This window comes from Mya arenaria, chromosome 11, assembly GCF_026914265.1.
Source record: "Mya arenaria isolate MELC-2E11 chromosome 11, ASM2691426v1".
In the NCBI taxonomy this organism is placed as follows: domain Eukaryota; kingdom Metazoa; phylum Mollusca; class Bivalvia; order Myida; family Myidae; genus Mya; species Mya arenaria.
Window position 1 is genome coordinate 18319681 of NC_069132.1, and position 20850 is coordinate 18340530.

A 20850-nucleotide genomic window follows, 5' to 3' on the forward strand; every position below is an offset into this window, starting at 1 on the left:
TAAAAATGTCAAGGAATTACTATGTGAGTGTCAAAACTGTGTTTTAATCCTTAAACTTTCTTCTTATTTCATGAGTAAAAAGTTTCCTTCTAGTCCAACAAAAAATCACTTACAAATGTACTTTGTTTTGTAGGCTAGCCCTGCGTTGGAGACAAACATCCTGCAGCACTACCGTGTGAGTGTGTCCACCCTGGCCACACTGAACGGCTACCTGGACTGGGTGGCCATGTCCCACATTGTTATCAAGGACAACTTGCTCCTCGAGATGCTCTGTCTGCTCCTGGGGAACGCCCATCTCAAGCTCGGGGCCGCCGAGTGTCTCCTCACTATCGTCGGCAAGAGGGTGAGTGTTAAATTTTAAACACACTTATGTACCTGATTGTGTATCTCATGATTGACTGATGATTATTCTGATTAGGACAACCTCACAAACATTTCATAGAGGTAATTCTTATTTTTTACATATCACAGGGAATGTTTTTCTCCGCGCAAAATTTCATATAGATACATTAATTTTTCTTTCATATCAAGCCCTGGGACCTTGATTTCAAAACATCAATGTCGGATTTCAGACTCAAGTTTCAAAACTGCAAAACAAAAAAAAAAATGTGCAAGTAATTACTTTCATTTTTGTAAAGCTTGTGAAATAAAGATGATTCTTTGTAATTTAATGAAAGTGCTTTTCAGAGTCTGAGTCTAAAATCGGACTTGATTTAATTATTTTATACATTCTCATATTAAAAACGTTCAGCCAATTGTATAAAAATAGTTAAAAAATAGTTAAATCTTTAATTTGGTTCACCATAATGTTAAATGATTTGTCAATATTTATCTTATAATTAATATTATTAAAACAATTCAAATGTAATAACTAGCCTTAAGTTAACTTGTGGACAGGTCATCTGAGTTTTATACACATGGCTGTAGGTAGACTGAAAAGTTTTAAAAATGGTTATTTTTCAGGGTAAGATAGATGAACGAAGGCCTCTGTTGATTCTGTTTCAAGAAGGCGCCCTGTCTACCATCTGGAACGCTGCCGTGTAAGTGATCATTAACATGAAACCATCTTAGTCAGATTATTGTCACTGTGTGAAAGTAGATTTGTACAATGTCCTTTTAGATCTTCAATATACATGTCGTAATCATTACGGTATGCTTATATTGGCGTGCTTTTTTCTGATTGGAATTTTGAGAGCTGGAATATATATTTAACGCGACTAGTATGGTAAAAAATAAGAATCTCCCTCCTGTTGGGTTAACCAGTCTAAACATTTAAATGTTATTTTAATGGTTTGATTTGCTAGATGCATGGTTATATGTTGCATTGCAGGAGTGCAGGAGCAGTATCAAAGAACGAGCATTTCTACATATTTCTTCAGAAGCTTTGTCAGATACTGGTGGAACTTGGGAATCAACTCTGCTTCCTGTTGGTAGGATGTTTTGAAACTTGATCTACAAAGGGATTTTATTAAAATATTAGTGATATATTGATGTTTAAATATCAGTTCATGGTTTCAGTAGTATATTTGTATTTCCTCAGAATAATGTAAAAAAAAATGAAATGATTCAGCATACTAGTAGTACTTATCTTGTCAGTATTTTTCCTAAAGGTTATGCCAGGGAAAAAATAGTTTCTGAGATAGTAATATGCAGCTTGTTGTCATTTCTTGTGTTCCAATGGTTCAGGAAAATCCAAACATAAGTGGCTGAAATTTGACCAGAAATGTTGTATTTTCAGGAAAGTCTTCACATTAGTAGCCCAGATGAGGCCAGAATTGGCTGTTACATTTTCTAGGAAGTCCGGATATTAGTAGCGTAGATTATGACCAGAATTGCCTGTATTTTCTGGGAATTCATGACATAAGTAGCCCAGATGGGGCCAGAATTGCCTGTATTTTCAGGAAGTCTGGGCATTAATTTAATTAATTTAATAATATCCCAGATGGGGCCAGAATTTCCTGTATTTTCAAGGAAGTCTTGACATTAGTATCCCAGATATGACTAGAATTGCCTGTATTTTCTGGGAAGTCCGGACATTAGTAGCCTAGATTATGATCAGAATTGTCTGTATTTTCAAGGAGGTCTTGACATAAGTATCCCAGATATGACCAGAATTGCTTGTATGGGAAGTCCAGACATTAGTAGCCTAGATTATGACCAGAATTGCCTGTATTTTCTGGGAATTCTTGACATAAGTAGCCCAGATGGTACCAGAATTGCCTGTATTTTCAGGGAAGTCTTGACATAAGTATCCCAGTTATGACCAGAATTGCCTGTATTTTCAGGGAAGTCTTGACATTAGTAGCCTAGATTATGACAAGAATTGCCTTTATTTTCAGGGAAGTCTTGACATAAATAGCCCATATGGGGCCAGAATTGCCTGTATTTTCAGGGAAGTCCAAACATTAGTAGCCTAGATATGACCAGAATTGCCTGTATTTTCAAGGAAGTCTGGACATTAGTAGCCCAGATATGACCAGATTTGTCTGTATTTTCTAGGAAGTCCAAACATTAGTATCCCAGATATGACCAGAATTGCCTGTATTTTCTGCGAAGTTCAGAAATTAATAGTCTAGATATGACCAGAATTGCCTATATTTTAAGGGAAGTCAAGACATCAGTATCACAGATATGACCAGATTTGTGTGTGTGTTTCTAGGAAGTCCAAACATTAATATCCTAGATATGACCAGAATTGCCTGGTTTTTTTCAGGGAAGTTCAGACATCAATATACCCCAAAATTTCGACAAATATCTAGAAGCTGTTCTGGCATTCACCCAGCACTCCAGTCAGGTATTTAGCCAACATTGTTTGGAAAAAACAACAACTGAATTAGTCAATTACAGATGTCCTAAGTTTCAGTAACACCAGCATATTTATGCCCCCACAAAGTGGCGGCATATAGGGTTGCCCTTGTCCGTACGTACGTCTGTCCGTACGTACGTACGTACGTACGTCCCGAAGATTGTTTCCGATCTAATTCTTTAAAACCGTTTGTCCAATCCTCACCAAACTTTAAACACATGTTTGTGACCATAATATCTTGATCAAGTTCGATAGTCATGGAAATCGCTTTAGTCATTTAGGAGTTACGGCCCTTTTTTGCCAAAAATACTTCAAAAATATATGTTTCCAATCTAATTCTTGAAAAGTATGTGTCCAATCCTCACCAAACTTTACATACATGATTGTGACCATAATATCTTGATCAAGTTCGATAGCCATGGAAATCGCTTTTGTCATTTAGGAGTTACGGCCCTTTATTTGCAAAAAAAGACTTGAAAAATACGTCCCAAAGATTGTTTCTGATCTAATTCTTGAAAACTGTTTGTCCAATCCTCACCAAACTTTAAACACATGTTTGTGACCATAATATCTTGATCAAGTTCGATAGTCATGGAAATCGCTTTAGTCATTTAGGAGTTACGGCCCTTTTTTGCCAAAAATACTTCAAAAATCATTATGGCTTATTTTCTGTGACAAAAAACCGAAGTGGGGGCATCCGTGTCCTATGGACACATTTCTAGTTTTGTATTATCAACATATGTTGGCTACAAGGAGTTAAGGACAGATCAAAGGTTTCTTAAAAAACAAAAAACCAGCCTAAACCAACTCATTAATACACGTTATAATTTAGTGATAATAATTTATAGCATCAACGCAGAGCTGAATGAAACCTGGGCTTGCAAAATGGTCTGTGTTTTGGGACTTGTTAATATACTAAGGCTTGTAAGTAACAATCTTATGATAACATGAACATATTGTCTTCTTAATTTTGATGACTATGATATTACCTTAACTCTACAGTCCGGTTCATCGTTCATAAGAGTGGGATGACAAACATTTTTTCTACGTCTCTCTAGATGTTGAGTGGTTGCACGTTTCACTTGTGGTCGTTATTCATGCGTAACGAGCAGATCTCCCAGGATCCCTCATTCACCAAAATTCTCCCGTGCCTTGTACAGACTGGGTACAAGAAACTCCTGAAGGTATGACGTAGGGATGTCTGCTTATTCTGCAAGTGGATGACCACCAAAATTATTTTGTATACCATAAACCTATTATATTTTATATGTACTCTGTTTTATTTACAATAATTATAAAAATTTCACCATTATTTACATATGAAATAAGCACTGACACAATTGTCTTATTGGTCGAAAAAAAGTCATTAAAAATGGGTACTAATTTCTACACAAATTAAATATTTATTCCTACACAGATGTTTTTTAGTTAGATTTCTGTATTAAATTTAACATGCAGTTTTTAGGAAATAAGCTATGTTGCCGTGTTGTAGGTGGGTTATCCTAGCCAGAACAATTCCCCCAGTTGTGAGTACTCCCGCTTCGACTTCGACCATGATGAAGAATTCTCCTTTTTCTTCTCTAGTATGAACACGTACACTTTCACTTAATAACAATCTCACAGATAGCATTAGTTGATTCCCAGTTAAAAAGTAGAGTGTCATGATGCTTTCTTTGTCATTAGGTAATAGGTAATTGATAATTCAATTCTCTTGACATTTCATTCAATTAAATTATGATTACAGAGGCTCACAAACAGCAAATTTGCTTCCTGGTTCTAACATATCTTGAATAAATTAAATATCTGTAGCTATTAAGATGCATATATTGTTGAAAGTATAGCACGTACATGTTTCTGTCGGCAGAGTTTCGAGCGGAGGTAGCAGAGATGGTACGTCAGGTGACCCTGCTCCAGCCCACTGTGTCCTTCACCTTTGCGTGTACCTGGCTGCGGGAATTGCTTGAGAAGCCTCTAAACACTGGGGATGGTAGATTATAATGTTATTGTTCATGAATCTTGAAAGCTCATAAAGGACTTGTATTCTTGGCATGAATCATGTGATATACCGGTACCTTTACCTTATCATGTTTTGGGCTGCGGAATTGTCTTGAGACTCACCTGAGGTTTAACCTTAGAGTGATACCTACATTACTGCAAAACTACTTGGGTATTATCTGTGTAAAATTATGTGTACCGTCATCCCAAGAGACTGTACACTGCCCATGTAACAGCTTTCATTGCACACAGTTATCATTAAATCCCTTTTCCAGGCCATATAGAGGTAATACTTTTGGCAGGGTTGCTGTCAGCAAAACTGCATACAGATAATATATTAAAAATTTATCATCCAATCAAGATTAAACTTGGTGACTGTGTTTTTGGGCATAATGTTTCTGGTCAAGTACTATAGTTGGGTAAATCGAATCAGTTACTCCAGAGTTATTACAATAGTAATATCACATCATAATGAAATTTGTTAAGCCCCTTTAGCATTAAACAAATGTTTGTTTTATGTAACGTGTAGACAATTACTGAATTATTTATTTTCCAATAAATAAACATTGTGACAAAATTTGTGGGAATTATGTCTTGGTCAAGTTAAATAGTTGAGTAAATCTTATTATTTACTCGAGAGTTATGTTTCTTTTATAACTTAGAGTATTCACTATCCCATTGTAATGAAACTTAGTGACAGTTTGTAGACATATTACCTTGGTTTAGGTTAATTGTGTGATGAATCAGCTTGCATCATTTACATTAAAAAATATAATGGTTGGTTTGATTAATAGGTGACATCCAATTCTGTGGAGTTCTAATCTGAATATTATAATCGTATATTTCAAAGAATTAACCTTACTAAAAGAGAATGTTTCAGAAGTCTGTTTCTCAAACCATGGTCTATTATGTTCTTAAACCATTTGTTATATCCTAGCCTTGTTCCCATGTTTCCTACATCATGGTCAATTTTATTTCTCACCCGGTTTGTTTTATCGCAGCTTTGTTCCCGTTTTTCCTTTACCATTTTTGATTTTAATCCTCAAATTGTTTGTTTTATCCTTGCCTTTCCATGTTTTCCAGAAAAATGTGGCTCTATATGTAATCTGCATTCGCCATCCTACCTGGAGTGGGAGGCCTTGACTCTTTTCTTCGAGAATGTCATGTCCCGGCTGAACCTTGAAAAAATGTCCACCACAGACACACAGGATGGTGTCCAGCTGCTCAAAACTGTCCTCGTGTTCAATATGCAGGTAGGGGCATTTAGAATGACAAAATAAAAAAAAACATCCATTTAAAAGTCAAATTATAAAAAAATAAATAAAAAAGATATATAAAATATATATATAAAAACTTATTTATTATAGATGGGATTTCATTTAAATTCAGAATTGTTAAAAACATGGGCAGGTTTGTCCAGTTCAATTTTTGTGCTCTTGCTCTTAGGTGAAAGTCACACTTGGAGGTCAGTGGAGATGTGTTATAACATAAATATTGTGCTCTTTTTCTCAAAAGGTCAAGCTTACACTTTGGGGTTTTTCAAGTCCAGTCCTGGTGTTCTATTACTCTTAAACTTAAAATTAGCAACATTCTGTTGCATTGTTATATCTGCTTGTTTTCGCCGTTTAATCTGCTCATTCATTCCTAATGCTTTTACACTTAAAAATGTTTCAATTTCAAACATTGCCCTTCTTAAACGAATTTCTAGTTGTTGATTGTATTTGGTATGTGTTATTGTTCCAGGACCCGCTGCTGTTGTCATGCCTGCTGTCTTGTATTTCTTCACTGTTCATCTACCTGAAGTTCACACCAGACATACTACCACAACTTCTACAAAAGGTAGGATTGTCCAGATGTCAACTGTTCAGCATAGAATTGAGTTTGATTGGAGTGGGTATTCATCATAATCTCTTATATGACCTGTTTGATTCTATTTCACAGTTATGTACTGTTGAAATAAAATTGTCACGCATTTTTTTGGTTTCACTTGTTACATCTCTAAACAGCAGGTTATCATAGAAGCACGTTCCTTTCCCAGGCTGTAATTGCATAATGTTCTACTTTATGCAACAAAACTATCTTGTTGCAACCACTTAACCCCTTTTATACGCTTGTTTTATGAAATGGATTCACCTATGGCAGTGGACGTACGGTACAGCAGAATCCACTAAGGGATGTAACTGCTGTAGCTCCCGAATCTTTAGTCCAATCGTCACCAAACCTGGGGTCATAAATTTGTGGCTGGGCCTATAACATGAAGGTTCAAGCAATATTTACAGCTATATATAGATACAAGCTCAAACGTCTAATGGTCATTACTCTCTGTAAGTCTGTCTCAGAAACTTCTGATAGAGTGCAACAGGTCTCGAGCCACAGATACCTTCCTAAGCTTTCAACTGCAACTTTTGATCATTTTGTTGATGCCTTAAGCATCTCAGGATCTCAATGGCTCAATTCTAGTAGAGGATGCTTCCTGTCAGTGTTTAGAGCGACTTTTGATCTCGATGATGTGTGAACAAGCTATCTGTGCTTGCTTGCCGTACCAAACTTGATGCTTCTTAGACAAGCTAAACAGTTGCTAGGAGTTTATATGGGTTAAACTACTTTGTAACTATTCTTTAACTAGCCATGATGCCCGGTCACTTTAGTGTTGTGGTCTTGAATACACAAACTTTGTTGTCCTGAAAGTCCAGGAGATTTTTAACTTCCCTAAACTTAGACAATATGTGTAAAGGCAGAATATCTTTGGCAGGTTCAATAACCAGCAATGTCGCCCCTGTCACTTCAGAGTTATGGCCCTTGGATTCCTTAAATTACACAAACAATTTTTTTTTGTTTTTATAATTTCAACCGTTTGCCACTCCTTTTTTCAGATATTTTCTGCTGTAATATTCCACCTTCCTGGCCAGACGAAGGCAACACGCAGTCGAGCAGTGAAGAACGTCAGACAACACGCCTGTTCTGTGCTTGTCAAGATCTGCAAGGAATATCCCTCACTCGTCTTTGTAAGAACTGGTTGTGTATTTGTAAGAGCCTGATGTGATGAAAATATGATCCCCTTGTTTTAAATGATTTGGTGTAAAATGTTTTTATTGAAGTTGAAAATAACATTACAATATTAACTGACCTGAGGAAGGCTGATGTGTCCAAAGTGTTGTTATCACATTAAAGATGATTTCATTTCTTCATCAATAACGATGAGTTATATTATGTACCTTATGTTCATAAAATTTCCCAAAGAACGGTAATACCATGACCATGACCATATATCTATTTTCCAATTCCAGCCTGTGTTTGGTGAATTGTGTGATCATTGTAAGTCAATCAGCAGTGATCCTGACCAGCTCTCACAGATGGAGAACTGTATCCTCACTGAGGCTCTCATACTTGTCAGGTGGGCTGATGCAACATAGAGTAGTAAACATTACTAGCAATGATCATGTTGGAAGTGTAATGATTATTAATGTAACGGTTTTGTTTCTATGTGATGTGGTCATAGAAACGGAAATAGAGACACAAGTGAGTGTTACTTTTAAGAGCAAGTGAGTGTTACTTTTAGGAGAAAGTGAGTATTACTTTTAGAAGAAAGTGGGCATTACTTTTAGTCTTGATAGATATGTTACAGATCATAAGTGTGTGAATCAAGTTTAACATGTTCTCGACAAGCTTTTTACACTTGATTCTATTAAATTTTAGCAACCAGTATGACAATTTTGAAAAGCAATCCGCCTTCCTGGATGAAGTGTTGAAACCAGTGAAGGACCTGTGGTCATCAGAGGAGTTCAAAACGTAAGGTTCATCATGGTGTTGATGTCAAATACTATTTAAATGACTGTCGGGTAAATAAATGTGTTTGCCTCAAAGTAGAGTAGCTCTTAATGTATATATTAGAAATTTGTCTTAGCGCATCTTATTCTTTTGGCACCTTAATATAGATGTCAAGTGGATATTTGACAAATACAGAGAAAGTGTTACAGTAGATTGTTTGTTTATATGATACATTGGCACATGGATTTGATGCAGTGCTTATAAAGATGACTTAGGTTATTACCCCCTTGCAGCGAATTGCCTACAATGGACATGTTTATCTCCTAAATTGGATTTGACCTGGTCGCTGCTGGGTCAATAACACACAAATGATGTAAGAGGGTCTAGCATCATGCATCAGAATAAGATAAACTACATGTTAAGTGGTCCACTATTTAGTTCATGTAATACGTTGGACTTGATCAGGCCCATGTGGAATCAGTAAGACCTGTGTACAAGGAGCTAGCTTTAGTGTGAACATGTGCACTTATTTTCAGGGCATTCTGGTCTACAGATAAGTTCATGTCATATGTTGGACTTGATCAGGCCCCTGTGGAGCCCAGCTCCAAGGATACCTGTGGCATCAACAGGTCACATGTGAGTACAGCTGGCTTGAAAGACTGTGATTATGCACAGCTCAAAAGTAAACATTTGTGTTTAAATTCTTTTTGGAAGCAAAAATGGTTCATATATGTCAAATATAATTGAAAATAAGGAAAGTCAGTTTGGGGTTAAACATACACTGTAATATGTTGCCTATATTATCAGATGACAGACTAAACATACATGTTCCTGAAAAATAATAAACTAGCTAGTTGTCTAAGCTCCAAAGATTAATACATTGTTCCAGATAAGCTACTGCATGCAGATGATACTGGCTGTGATAAAGAGAAGCACCTGGCCACAAGATGTACAGGTAGGTTATTTTTAAAAGTTAATGTACAGGTAGGTTATTTTCTATAAGTAAAAAGTCTGAAAAGGTTTCAATCCAACCATTTTCTTTCTTGTACACTCTATTTGATTCAGCTTTCTGAATTTATTTAAAGCTATTGTAAATTTGATTCCACTCCTCCATATTATGAAAATGGTTGTAACGACTTTTGATTTTCCTAACAAAGAACAGATAATGTATGTGAGTATGCATGTTAATATAATGTTATGTTAAACTGCTTTATCAGGTTGCAAGGAATGGGGGATTTATTCTACATGAGATGGAGGGCAGTGATCCGGTGATGAGAAACCCCGCTACACCACATATCTCCGCATTACTCGAAAATGTGTTTGCTCTGCTCAAGTAAGAATCAAGAGGTCATAACTGTGCACATATGAGGTGAAAATCTTTCAAAGCACGATAGCTGTAGGTGGAAACCTTTGATATTCATAAAGTTAAGTTTTTAAATTGCTTATATAGGGGTTTGAATATGATTATATTTGTTAATTTTCAGTGGTATATTTTTGGCCAATATTTGCTGTTAAGCAGGGGACACATTGAAGATTTTTGCCAATATCTTATCCCCTTTTCAGGTCAATGAACATGTTGTTCTGCGAGGACTTCCTGAGGCTACGACATCCCGAGTTTGCCAAAGCCTATGACATGCTCAACAATGACGTACAGACATTCCTTGGTAGGATAATGAACTTACATTACATGAAGATGTTCAGGAATTGGGTTAGCTTAGTTAGATAACCTTTTATTTGAGTCAGCTTATTTCAGTACAATAACAGCTCCACGGAGCTGGGTGAACTCTGTTTAGCTCAATTTCTATAAAAGATGAAGTGTCTGTAACACAAAAGTGTAATTATGTTGACATGTTGTACCCCTTGTTTGGGCTACAAACAATGAACAAATCAACAACAAAGCATTAAGCAAAGTAGTCCCACAAGTTAAAATATTGATTGGATAAACAGCAAGGAAAATTTCATGTATTAAAATCTTCCTGTTCATATTTAATACTTGCAGGTATCCAGCCCCCAATTGTGGACAACAGTGGGACGGCCAACTATAAGCAACCCCTACAGCGGATGCAGCATTTCCTCACTCAGAGCTACGACACCTGGTAAGTATTATTCTTCTCGGATGTTTTTATTTAATTTTTAAACATATGTACATTGTTATTAACTGTCTTCTTATTACAGTCACACATTTGAAATCAAATTAGTCTAAGAGACTTAACGCCAAATACCGTAACAATTTCTAGATTTAACTCCAAATAACAATTTCTTATTTAAAGTAAAGAGATTGTATTAAATGCATAGATGCATACCTCCATACTCCAGAAATGGACATTTCTATTCCAGCTGTCACATCCTGGGCAATGCTGGCCAGTTTCTGGGCAGTGAGTTCTATGCCCTACCTGACCTGGCCCGGACTATTGTGGACACGGCCATGTCCAATTTGAATGTTGTGACAGACTACAGGCTGAGATCCATCATACGTATCCTTTATGAGGCAGACTTACCACTGACAATACTCCCATTACTCTACCTCCAATAACTGTTGGGATATGCTTATTGGTTGACTGAGCTAAACAGATGAGATCTACCAGCCACCTACGGCGCTCTTGTTTATCAAGTTTCCAATGTACAAATGATATAACACATTTGTATTGTGGGACTTGGTACTGCTGTCATACTTTGCATATTTCAGCTTTTTTTTAAGTCGCAAGTGTAAATCATGGCAACCTTAACTATAACCAGGTATCTTTCTGAAGTCCTACATTCAGCATTGTCCCAGCCAGTATTACGAGTCTGCTGTGTTACCTGTTCTGGCCCACATCTGTCCATTTATGCATGTGGTAAGCCTTATCTCTTACCAGCTGTTTCTTAATTGATATCAATTGCCATTCACTTGAATACTTTCAGTCTTGTTTAAAAAAGAAAGGTTTGTACATATGGGTGGTTTAAAAGAAAATTTAGACAAAAGTGACGTTGGCATTTAAAAGTTACAATATTTAGCCATTCTTGCTTCTAAATAATGAAAAAAACACTTTGAATTATCCCTATGTATTTTGTGTCCGAAAACATTTTAAGGTTTAAATTTTGGGCTTAGTATTTCCTAAAAAATAATTGAATAAGCATGGAGCCTTGAAAAGTCAAAGAAATCTGACACGGTCTATAAATTACTGAACCAATTATTTAAATGAGAAGGTGTTTTCAAGATTTGTATGTAAGCATATCATTAAAAGTTTTAACCTAAAAAAGATTGTCATTCCAATTTGTTATCATTGCCTAACGCTCACTACATTTAAAAACAAAATGCACATGACATCGTTTAAGACTTCCTGTGTTTGAGCTGAAATAGCCAACACAAGCAATTTCCCTAGATAAATCTACAGACATGTAGCTTAAAGTTCATCAAAACTGTGTATCAAAAATGTGGCAATCTTATACTTTGTATAATTTACTTCACCAAAGAATGAAATTTCATAGAATTGTCAAGCTTCTACCATCCTTGATAAATTTCACATTCATTATGAAAACTGGCTGATACACTTGGTGATCAGCTTATCAGCGCTTCCATATAGTGTTTTGTTTATGGAAGAAGAAAGAAATATCTTCCAATTTTTTACCCACCCATCACCATTATTCATGTTATATTACACTTTTTTATGATAAGTGCATTAAGAATATTTCAGAAATAAATGGAAAAATGTGATATTTCACTCAAATATCAAACTTTAAGTTAAATTTTCAGGTTATTGAACATCTGAAAATGAATACATTTATTTCATGCTTTTTGTTATTAAGTCAAATTCAACTTGAATTTTCAGTATTTAAAGCAAGCTGTTTTATTTGATTTTGCAAATTGTAACATAAAACATGGAGAAAATAAACAAGTAATAATTGTGTGTTGTTTTTTTAATTGAATAAACATCAATTTTAGAAACTTGGACAGCGGTGGATTCAGATAAACCAGCAGTGTGAATCCAGGTATGTTTGTTCACATATTTCACCGTGAGATAGAAAAAACTTTCAATGTGTCTTTAGATGTGTGTTATAATAATTAACTGTCATGTCATGATTTATATTGCTTTACTCTAAATAAATCATGAAACAGTTTAAAAAATATCTTAATAAAGAGTTTAGCGAGGAAACTTAAATTTGACAGAATTTAACAAAGAGCATGATTACATAAATTGTCTTGGAATTAAAATAGATAAAAGTTGTTCTTTGTACATTTTCACTTCATATTTGTGTCCTTGATAAAGTGTATGTTTAAGCATGTTAAAATGGGATAGATGCTACAACTGTTGTATACAATATTTGGTTGAGTATGCTATCATGGTCAGGAGGACTGTATGATATATGTACATTATAATGTACATCTGTGTAAACTGGAGACTTCTGTGGAGCGAGGGGCCTTGAGATTGATCCCACTCATGTGCATTTTACTGATATTCCAATCTGTTTTTTCAGTATGGTAAAACTTGTATACATAAACCTGAGTATGTTTGTAGAACCCCAGAAGATGAAGAAAATCAGGCCGAGCAAGAGATTCTAGAGGAGTACCTGTCCCGCTTTGTTACCCGAGAGTACCTTGAACTGCTGTGTAAGATGCTTACTGTTTATGTGGAATATGATTTGTTTTTTAATGAGATGTTCAAACACTAGCATTTTTAGCTTCACATTGTAGATAAGTTTTATTTGATGACTATGATTCACAATTATTTGCAAATTAATTGGGTTGTATATATGTAGATCCAAGCAAAATATTAATTTACTGATGTTGGCCGATAAAGTAATTTACTTATTCAAATGTTTTAGAAATAAGTAAAGACCAAACAATTTTGAGTGTGAAAATAAAATAATAGCTTTAAAGTGAGTAACAACAGTTACCTGTTTATTCTGTATATATATATTCCAGGTATCGTATGTTTTAAGAAGTCAGGGAACGTGGAGGATGTTACCATGGAGAAGGAAGAAGAGGCCCAACCACCACCCACATATCGAGAACTGGGCCTCCTGGGAAAACTGTGCATGTCCTCAGAGGTGAGTAAGGGGGCTGTTTTTATGGGAGGTGTTGGAAAGAAGGAGGGTTCTGGAAACCACACCCACCAACAACTTGGGAACTTGGCTGCCTAGGGAAACTCTGCATGGCCTGAGAGGTGACTTAATGGTTAGGAGGGTGTCAAGGTTACCATGGTGAAGAACTGACCATCACCAAGCACTTAGGAACTGGGTCACCTAGGGAAACTCTGCATGGCCTGAGAGATGGGTTAACGGTAGGAAGAGGATCAAAGTTACCATGGTGAAGAACTTACTGTCACCAACCACTTAGGAACTGGGCCACCTAGGGAAACTCTGCATTGCCTTGGAGGTGAGTTAATGGTAGGAAGAGGATCAAAGTTACCATGGTGAAGAACTTACTGTCACCAATCACTTAGTAACTGGGCCACCTAGGGAATGCATGGCCTGAGAGGTGAGTTAACAGTAGGGAGGGGGTCAAGGTTACCATGATAAAAATGAGCCATACCCTTCATTTGGAAAACTATGTATGACTTAGTGGTGAGCTAGCTTGAGAAAGGGTGAGACAGTGATAGTAGTCCCAAAACTTAAGGTTTGGGGAAACTCTGCATGGCTTTGCAGCTGGGTAAGGTGGCAGAAGGAGTAGTGGAGTTGGGTTCCAGCCTGCTGGGTAGGAAGGGAAGCCAAGAGTGGCGCCTAGGGATGGCCTTGAGAGGGGCATTTAAGTTTGCTATTGGGAAGGATCAGCAAGACTGGGCTGCTTGGGGAACTTTAGTCTCAGAGACAGTTAATGAACCTTAATTCATACCACCTCTATTTTCAGCGTATCTGTGAGCCCCTGGTGCTTTGTGTGTTTAGCGGGCTGGGATGGCTGGACACCCACACATGTAACAAGTGCCTCTCACTCGTCATACCCTTACTCAAACAGGTTCGTAGCAGTAAAAACATGCTTCAATAAGTCTGATTATGTGTATAATTAATTAATTATCATTGACTGCTTAGGTTGTTTTATCTTCAGCCATGTCACTAACTTGTCAGTGAATTTGCATTAGATTATTGAAAAGGCTTTAGAAGTGTTAGAGGTTTCACATACCTTATGATTATGGGGATTTGAAAAATCTTCTGTCATCATTTTTTTTCATTTTTATACCCCCACAAACGAAGTTTTAGGGGGTATATAGGAGTGAGCTTGTCGGTCGGTCGGTCTGTCTGTCGGTTTTCATGGTTTCCGGACGATAACTCATGAAAGGCTAGACAGATTTGAAAAATTTTTGGTACACAGGTGTAACATCAGAAGATACAGGTCAAGTTCGATATTGGGGCTGGTGGGGCCAAGGTCAAGGTCACTGTTACTAAAAATAGAAAAAACGGTTTCCGGACGATAACTCATGAAAGGTTTGACAGATTTGAACATATTTTGGTACACAGGTGTAACATCAGAAGATACAGGTCAAGTTCGATATTGGGGCTGGTGGGGCCAAGGTCAAGGTCACTGTTACATAAAATAGAAAAACGGTTTCCGGACGATAACTCATGAAAGGCTAGACAGATTTGAACAATTTTTGGTACACAGGTGTAACATCAGAAGATACAGGTCAAGTTCGATATTGGGGCTGGTTGGGCCAAGGTCAAGGTCATTGTTACTAAAAATAGAAAAACGGTTTCCGGACGATAACTCATGAAAGGCTTGACAGATTTGAACAATTTTTGGTACACAGGTGTTTCATCAGAAGATACAGGTCAAGTTCGATATTGGGGCTGGTGGCGCCAAGGTCAAGGTCACTGTTACTAAAAATAGAAAAACGGTTTCCGGACGATATTTCATGAAAGGCTAGACAGATTTGAACAATTTTTGGTACACAGGTGTAACATCAGAAGATACAGTTTGGTACACAGGTGTAACATCAGAAGATACAGGTCAAGTTCGATATTGGGGCTGGTGGGGCCAAGGTCAAGGTCACTGTTACTAAAAATAGAAAAACGGTTTCCGGACCATACCTCATGAAAGGCTAGTTTTTCTTGTCAGCAGTGTAACTTCTAAATTACTCAACAGATTTAAATAAAACAATACATGCATGATAAAAGAAGATGCAGTGTGCAGTAACCTTGGAGTTATGGCCTCTTTTCAAAGGAATGGTTTGCCATTCCTGTGTCCAGGCGGCATTTGGGGGTATTCGTCACTCCTGTGACAGCTCTAGTTTTTATTGGAGAGCAGATCTGTGAAATGCTTATTAAAAAAACTTCTTACACCTTAAGGAAAATGGCGATCAGCAACTCATCATTTTTTCAGATTTTATATTTTTGTCTTTACAGTTAATATCAGACCAGAACATATCTGGCAGTGCCGCACACCACTTCTTCACGGGTACGTTACTAGGCCTGAACAAGCACGGAGCACATGAGGGTATCGCATCAAACATGGTGAACCTCAGCCTGCAGGTGTATGAGCTACTGGTATGTACAACATACACCTTATAAGGCCTAAGCTGGTACTAAATTTTGGATGTAAGTAAGTGGCAAATTCTTATTCTGAATTTTAGAATAGAAAAAAATAATACAGTTGAAAACTTGAAATCCCTTGGCTTGATATTCAGGAACTGGCCAAAATACTTCGATACCATGAAAATATCATTTGATTTTTTAGCTTGACTATTCAAAGAATAAGGAGGGCTTTACTACTCGCCCCAGCGTCGGTGTCGGCGTCCGGTTAAAGTTTTAGGGCAAGTTGGGATTTTCACTTATAAGTCTAATATCCTTAATACTTCACACAGTTGTTCATGGCTATGACATAATGAGGTTAGATAACTCCGTATTTTCCTTTATACAAATTATAGCCCCTGATTGACTATGGAACTTAGGTTAAGTTTTAGGGCAGGTTGGGATATTTATTTATAATGATACCCTTCATTCAATTGACTAAATTGTCAATTTTACGACAGCTCTTGTTTATTTATTTACTTTGCACAATTAATGAAGACCATCTTACAATAAGCTTACATAACTCCATTTAAACCCTAAATACCAATTATTTTTTTTTTTTTTTAATTTTCTTTTGATTTCTTTTGAAAAGCACATTTTTATAATCTTAACCAGATTTTCACAAAGGGAAAACAAGTTATCAGAATGACTTGTGTCATTGTTTGGGCGGGCTGGTGGGAGGGCAGCGTCAATTAAAATCCACCTTATGTATCAAATTAATTTAGCTAGGTTTGACATCTAGTGACCAAACTTGGTATATAGGAAGAGGATCAAGGTCAAGGTTAAAGTTTTTATTAATAGAAAATGGTTGGTATTGAATAACTTAAGTAAGGGTTGACATATTGCGAGCAAACTTGGTATATATAAAGAGTTTATAGAGACCTTTCATGATATTGTGTTTTGGGCCCCCAAGAGTAATGGTCACTATTGACTTTATAATTTGATTTTATTGCTTTGACAGGCACATACATCAATATTGTATTCTCTTCTAAGTCAAAGCTGCGTAGTCGAGCGCGCTGTTTTACAACAGCTCTTGTTTATTTATTTACTTAATAAAAAAAATAAACACATCGATGGGAAAAACAATAAAGAAGCAATCTCTTTAGCTTAAAGCTGCACTCTCACAGATTGAAAGTTTTGACAACTTTTTTATTTTTTGTCTTGGATTTTTTTGCGAAAATCCATGGAAACCAGTTATATAAGAATGCTGACAAAAATAAGATCGCAGATTTTTATATTTAAGTTCAAAAATTGACGTTTTATGCATTTTTCTGAAACCGTGGTTTTAGCCATAAAACATTAATTTACGAACGGAAATATAAAAATCTAAGATCAGATTTTTTTTGTCAGCAATCTTAGATCATTGTTTTGCAGATATTTACGCAAAAATTTGCTCTTTCTAAGACAAAAAATAAAATAGTTGTAAAAATGGTATATCTGTGAGAGTTCAGCTTGAAAGGTTGTAGCAGGTCCCTCTCTAAATTGCTCAGCTTTTGACATATTTTTGAATTCTTCCGTTTGGAGAAACATTCATGTAATGACACAATTTTGATGTTTGTACTCGTTCTAATTAAAGACAGAAATTAAAGTTATGGCATGTTTGCTCAAACTGTTAAACCATTTAATTTTGATAATAATTATGATACCAATCAAGCAAATCTAATCGATTAGCACCTTCGGCTAAATGAAGCCAAGCAAGAAAATCAAGGTGTGAAAATTTACCTGAGCCTGCTAAAATGACATAGAGCCAAGCAAACAAAACAGAGTGTGAAATTCTTATTAGGGACCGCATATATGACATTGAGTGTGGAGAAATATAGACCCTCAAGATATCTAGCCATTCGATCAAATTTTATATCAACATTTAGTAAAAGAAATTGGTCCTTTTAACCTGGTTCGAGCCAACAAGTATATCTAGCCATGCGATATCGAGCCAACGTGTTCCGACTGTAAATAAAATATAAGGTGCAATCATTCTACAATAAATTAAAAGCTTTTATTTGTGTCATTCCAGCGGCCATTGTTTCCAGAGGTGGCCAACGCCATGCTGCAGGTGCCCAGCTGTGACCAGAACAGTATTCAGGTATAGAAATATATCTTTCACTAGTACATCTTGTTGATATATATGGGGTAAGGAAATATTATGTCTAAAGTTAAAAATAGTTCAAAAATCAATCAATTGGAGAAAAATATACTGCATTTTTTTATTGAAAAAAATTAAAAATAAACCTTTTTAAAATATCTCCATTATTGGGTCTGTGTATTAAAAGTTACAAATGTAACACATTTATTGTGGAGCATTAATTTGAAAACTACATTGTATCCCCTTGAGCTTTGAAAAACTCTGTATTCTGAGTGTCTGATGAGGGTTTTGCATCCACTAGATTGTCTCAAGCTTTTGTTAGCTTCTAGGAAGAAATGCATTCCTAAGTGAGAGAATATAGTTGCTTGTTCATCTGTCCTTCCGTCTGTCACACCCTTGTCCAGAGAATAACTTGAAAATAACTTGCACAAGAGCCATTTACCTTCCTTCAGTCATTCCTGGATTTTCTCCCCTATCGCTTTAACAGTTTTATGCATTAATAAGGAATCTGCTTGTCTGGATGTATGCATTAATAAGGAATCTGCTTGTCTGGACAATAACTCAAAAAGTACTTCAGGGTTTTCAATGAAACTTGACTATTTATGTAGCAATGAGAGGAAGTGCAGTGCACATGTTAGTTATTTATCCTACCTGTCATATTTACTGAATTATCTCCCATTGACCATATTTTTTTCATTATGGGTGTTTTTCACGCTTGCTTTCTTTCCATAGCATTATTCAAAAATTATTTGAGGTATTGACTTTAAATGCATTACGTAGATATATCTTATTGCGAAGGAGTATGGTGCACTGGAACCATACCTTTGTCTTTGGTATCATTTAGATTTATTGCCCTTTGTTCATTATTATGCTTAGTTGTTGTTCAGAGCAAAACCTGTCAGTCAAGTTTACTCTTAAGGGTAAATGGTCAAATAGCCATTTTTTTGTTGGCTTTATAAATAAATCCTGCGCTTATGGAAGGATTTAAAAATAACTTAATCATCATCACATTAAGCCAATGTGCTGAGTGCATACTCCAACCACCTAACTCCAATTTATAATAGCTGATTTCTGAAACTGGCCCCCCCCCCCCCCCCCCCCCCCCCCCCCCAAAGAAAAAATAAAAAAAATACAAAAGTCTCTTGTTATTGTAAAAGTGAAGTTTCATAATTATACAGAGTTGCAGAATGCAAAAGATCCTTTTGAAAAGGTCATCAACTTTTCCTTTCCTTACATTTCAGCAATTTGATGACAAGTTTCTGGGAGCCCAACCAACACAGAAAGTTCAGGAGAAGAAGAAGAAAGATGCCTTCAAGAAACTCATAAATGGCTGCATTGGGGTAGGTGATATAGAACTTGGGTACAATTTTATGAAGATTAACAACCATTGGTTTCTCATCTTACTGTTTGCTTCTTGGATTAACAATCTGACATATTAGTGTCATAACATGATGACTTTTATTGTTTATGGTATTCAGACAATACACATTGTATTTTTCAAATCATGCAATTTAACTGTGTTATGGTAGTCTGGAGTTACAGAGTTTTTAGTTATCAGTGATGTCATAGTCTGGATTTTAACTTTTTGTTATGGGACATCTATGTCTGCTGACTTATGATGCTTTGAAATACAGTGTTCAAACATGTATCTTTTGTCATAGATAAAATGATAACATTTTCTTTGAAAAAAAACACCCCTGTCAACAGGGGCCTTAAAATATGGACGATAACATTTGCTTATTTTCTTCGTTGGATAAAGGAAAAAAATCTTTGTCATGGTTTTTATAATGGAATCAAAGTTTCCTATTGTACTGCTATTTAATTGCAGAAGACAACAGCTAACCTCTTCAAGCGTGATGTGCAGTACAAGAGCCTTCCAAATCTGTTTCGGAAGAACAAACCTCGCATGGATGCACTGGACGACACAGAAACCAAAGACATAGGCCTATGTGAACTCTTCAAACCAGAACCCAATGGCAGATAACGACACTCTGTGGTTGTAAACTTGTATAAACTGCATGGTGGAAAACAAGACACTTAGTGTGACTAAGTTATTAAGAACTTTTAAAGAAGGAAGGAAATGATGATTCAGTGTAACAGGGTTAGAATGAAGCAAGTTAAACTGGACAATCATTGTTTGGTTCAGAGTTTCAGATTTTATTTGGCCATTTACAATCAATCACACACTGGCCAAAATAAAGTTATGACTAAGAAACATTGAAACATGAACTATGTGTATAGAGACGAGCTACACTTATTCAGATGTTTGTTCTTGCATGCCTGTGCAGTTTGTGACAGTATATCTTGATATTTGGACATGAAATGTCCTCATAGAAATATCATCAATACTATTCAGTATGAAATGGGATTGGTTTAACCTCAGCAATTTATGCTGCATAAAATTTCTGTGATGTGTAGATATGTGTTCAGAACTTTAGGACACCCATCATTACATTATACCAGTAATAACTGGATGTGAAGTGTAATAGAATATATTGTGGAATAAAGCATTGAGAAGAAACAACTCCCATCTCCATAGAATTTTTCTTTCCATTAACACTTGACGAATGAGGCTGATCTTATTTCACTTTGTCAATAGTAAGATGCAATAATAGAGGAGTCTTCGGAAGTCAGCATGATTGGCACAGTGCACAGTATCGCTGGCTGTTTTCAAGGCCAAGGTCAATATTGAGATGAAAGGTTCTGTGGCTGTCCC

At 36.2% G+C, this 20850-nt stretch overlaps 1 protein-coding gene across 1 annotated transcript in view; it reads left to right on the forward strand.

Annotated features, from left to right (window-relative positions):
• Positions 1-20665, forward strand: part of LOC128208136 (exportin-5-like) — a 30200-nt gene extending 9535 nt beyond the window's left edge. The window contains exons 6-32 of the mRNA XM_052911514.1: positions 134-343; positions 964-1040; positions 1331-1430; positions 2714-2794; positions 3865-3990; positions 4299-4389; positions 4671-4793; positions 5885-6054; positions 6545-6640; positions 7675-7806; positions 8089-8195; positions 8498-8590; positions 9106-9205; positions 9459-9524; positions 9787-9902; positions 10133-10233; positions 10569-10665; positions 10907-11043; positions 11306-11403; positions 12492-12538; positions 13066-13157; positions 13473-13597; positions 14397-14501; positions 15887-16027; positions 18066-18134; positions 19376-19474; positions 19963-20665. Coding sequence (XP_052767474.1) covers positions 134-343; positions 964-1040; positions 1331-1430; positions 2714-2794; positions 3865-3990; positions 4299-4389; positions 4671-4793; positions 5885-6054; positions 6545-6640; positions 7675-7806; positions 8089-8195; positions 8498-8590; positions 9106-9205; positions 9459-9524; positions 9787-9902; positions 10133-10233; positions 10569-10665; positions 10907-11043; positions 11306-11403; positions 12492-12538; positions 13066-13157; positions 13473-13597; positions 14397-14501; positions 15887-16027; positions 18066-18134; positions 19376-19474; positions 19963-20118 — 2955 coding nt within the window. The 3' untranslated portion in view covers positions 20119-20665. The remainder of the gene's footprint in view (positions 1-133; positions 344-963; positions 1041-1330; positions 1431-2713; positions 2795-3864; positions 3991-4298; positions 4390-4670; positions 4794-5884; positions 6055-6544; positions 6641-7674; positions 7807-8088; positions 8196-8497; positions 8591-9105; positions 9206-9458; positions 9525-9786; positions 9903-10132; positions 10234-10568; positions 10666-10906; positions 11044-11305; positions 11404-12491; positions 12539-13065; positions 13158-13472; positions 13598-14396; positions 14502-15886; positions 16028-18065; positions 18135-19375; positions 19475-19962) is intronic.
• The last annotated feature ends 185 nt before the right edge of the window (positions 20666-20850 follow it).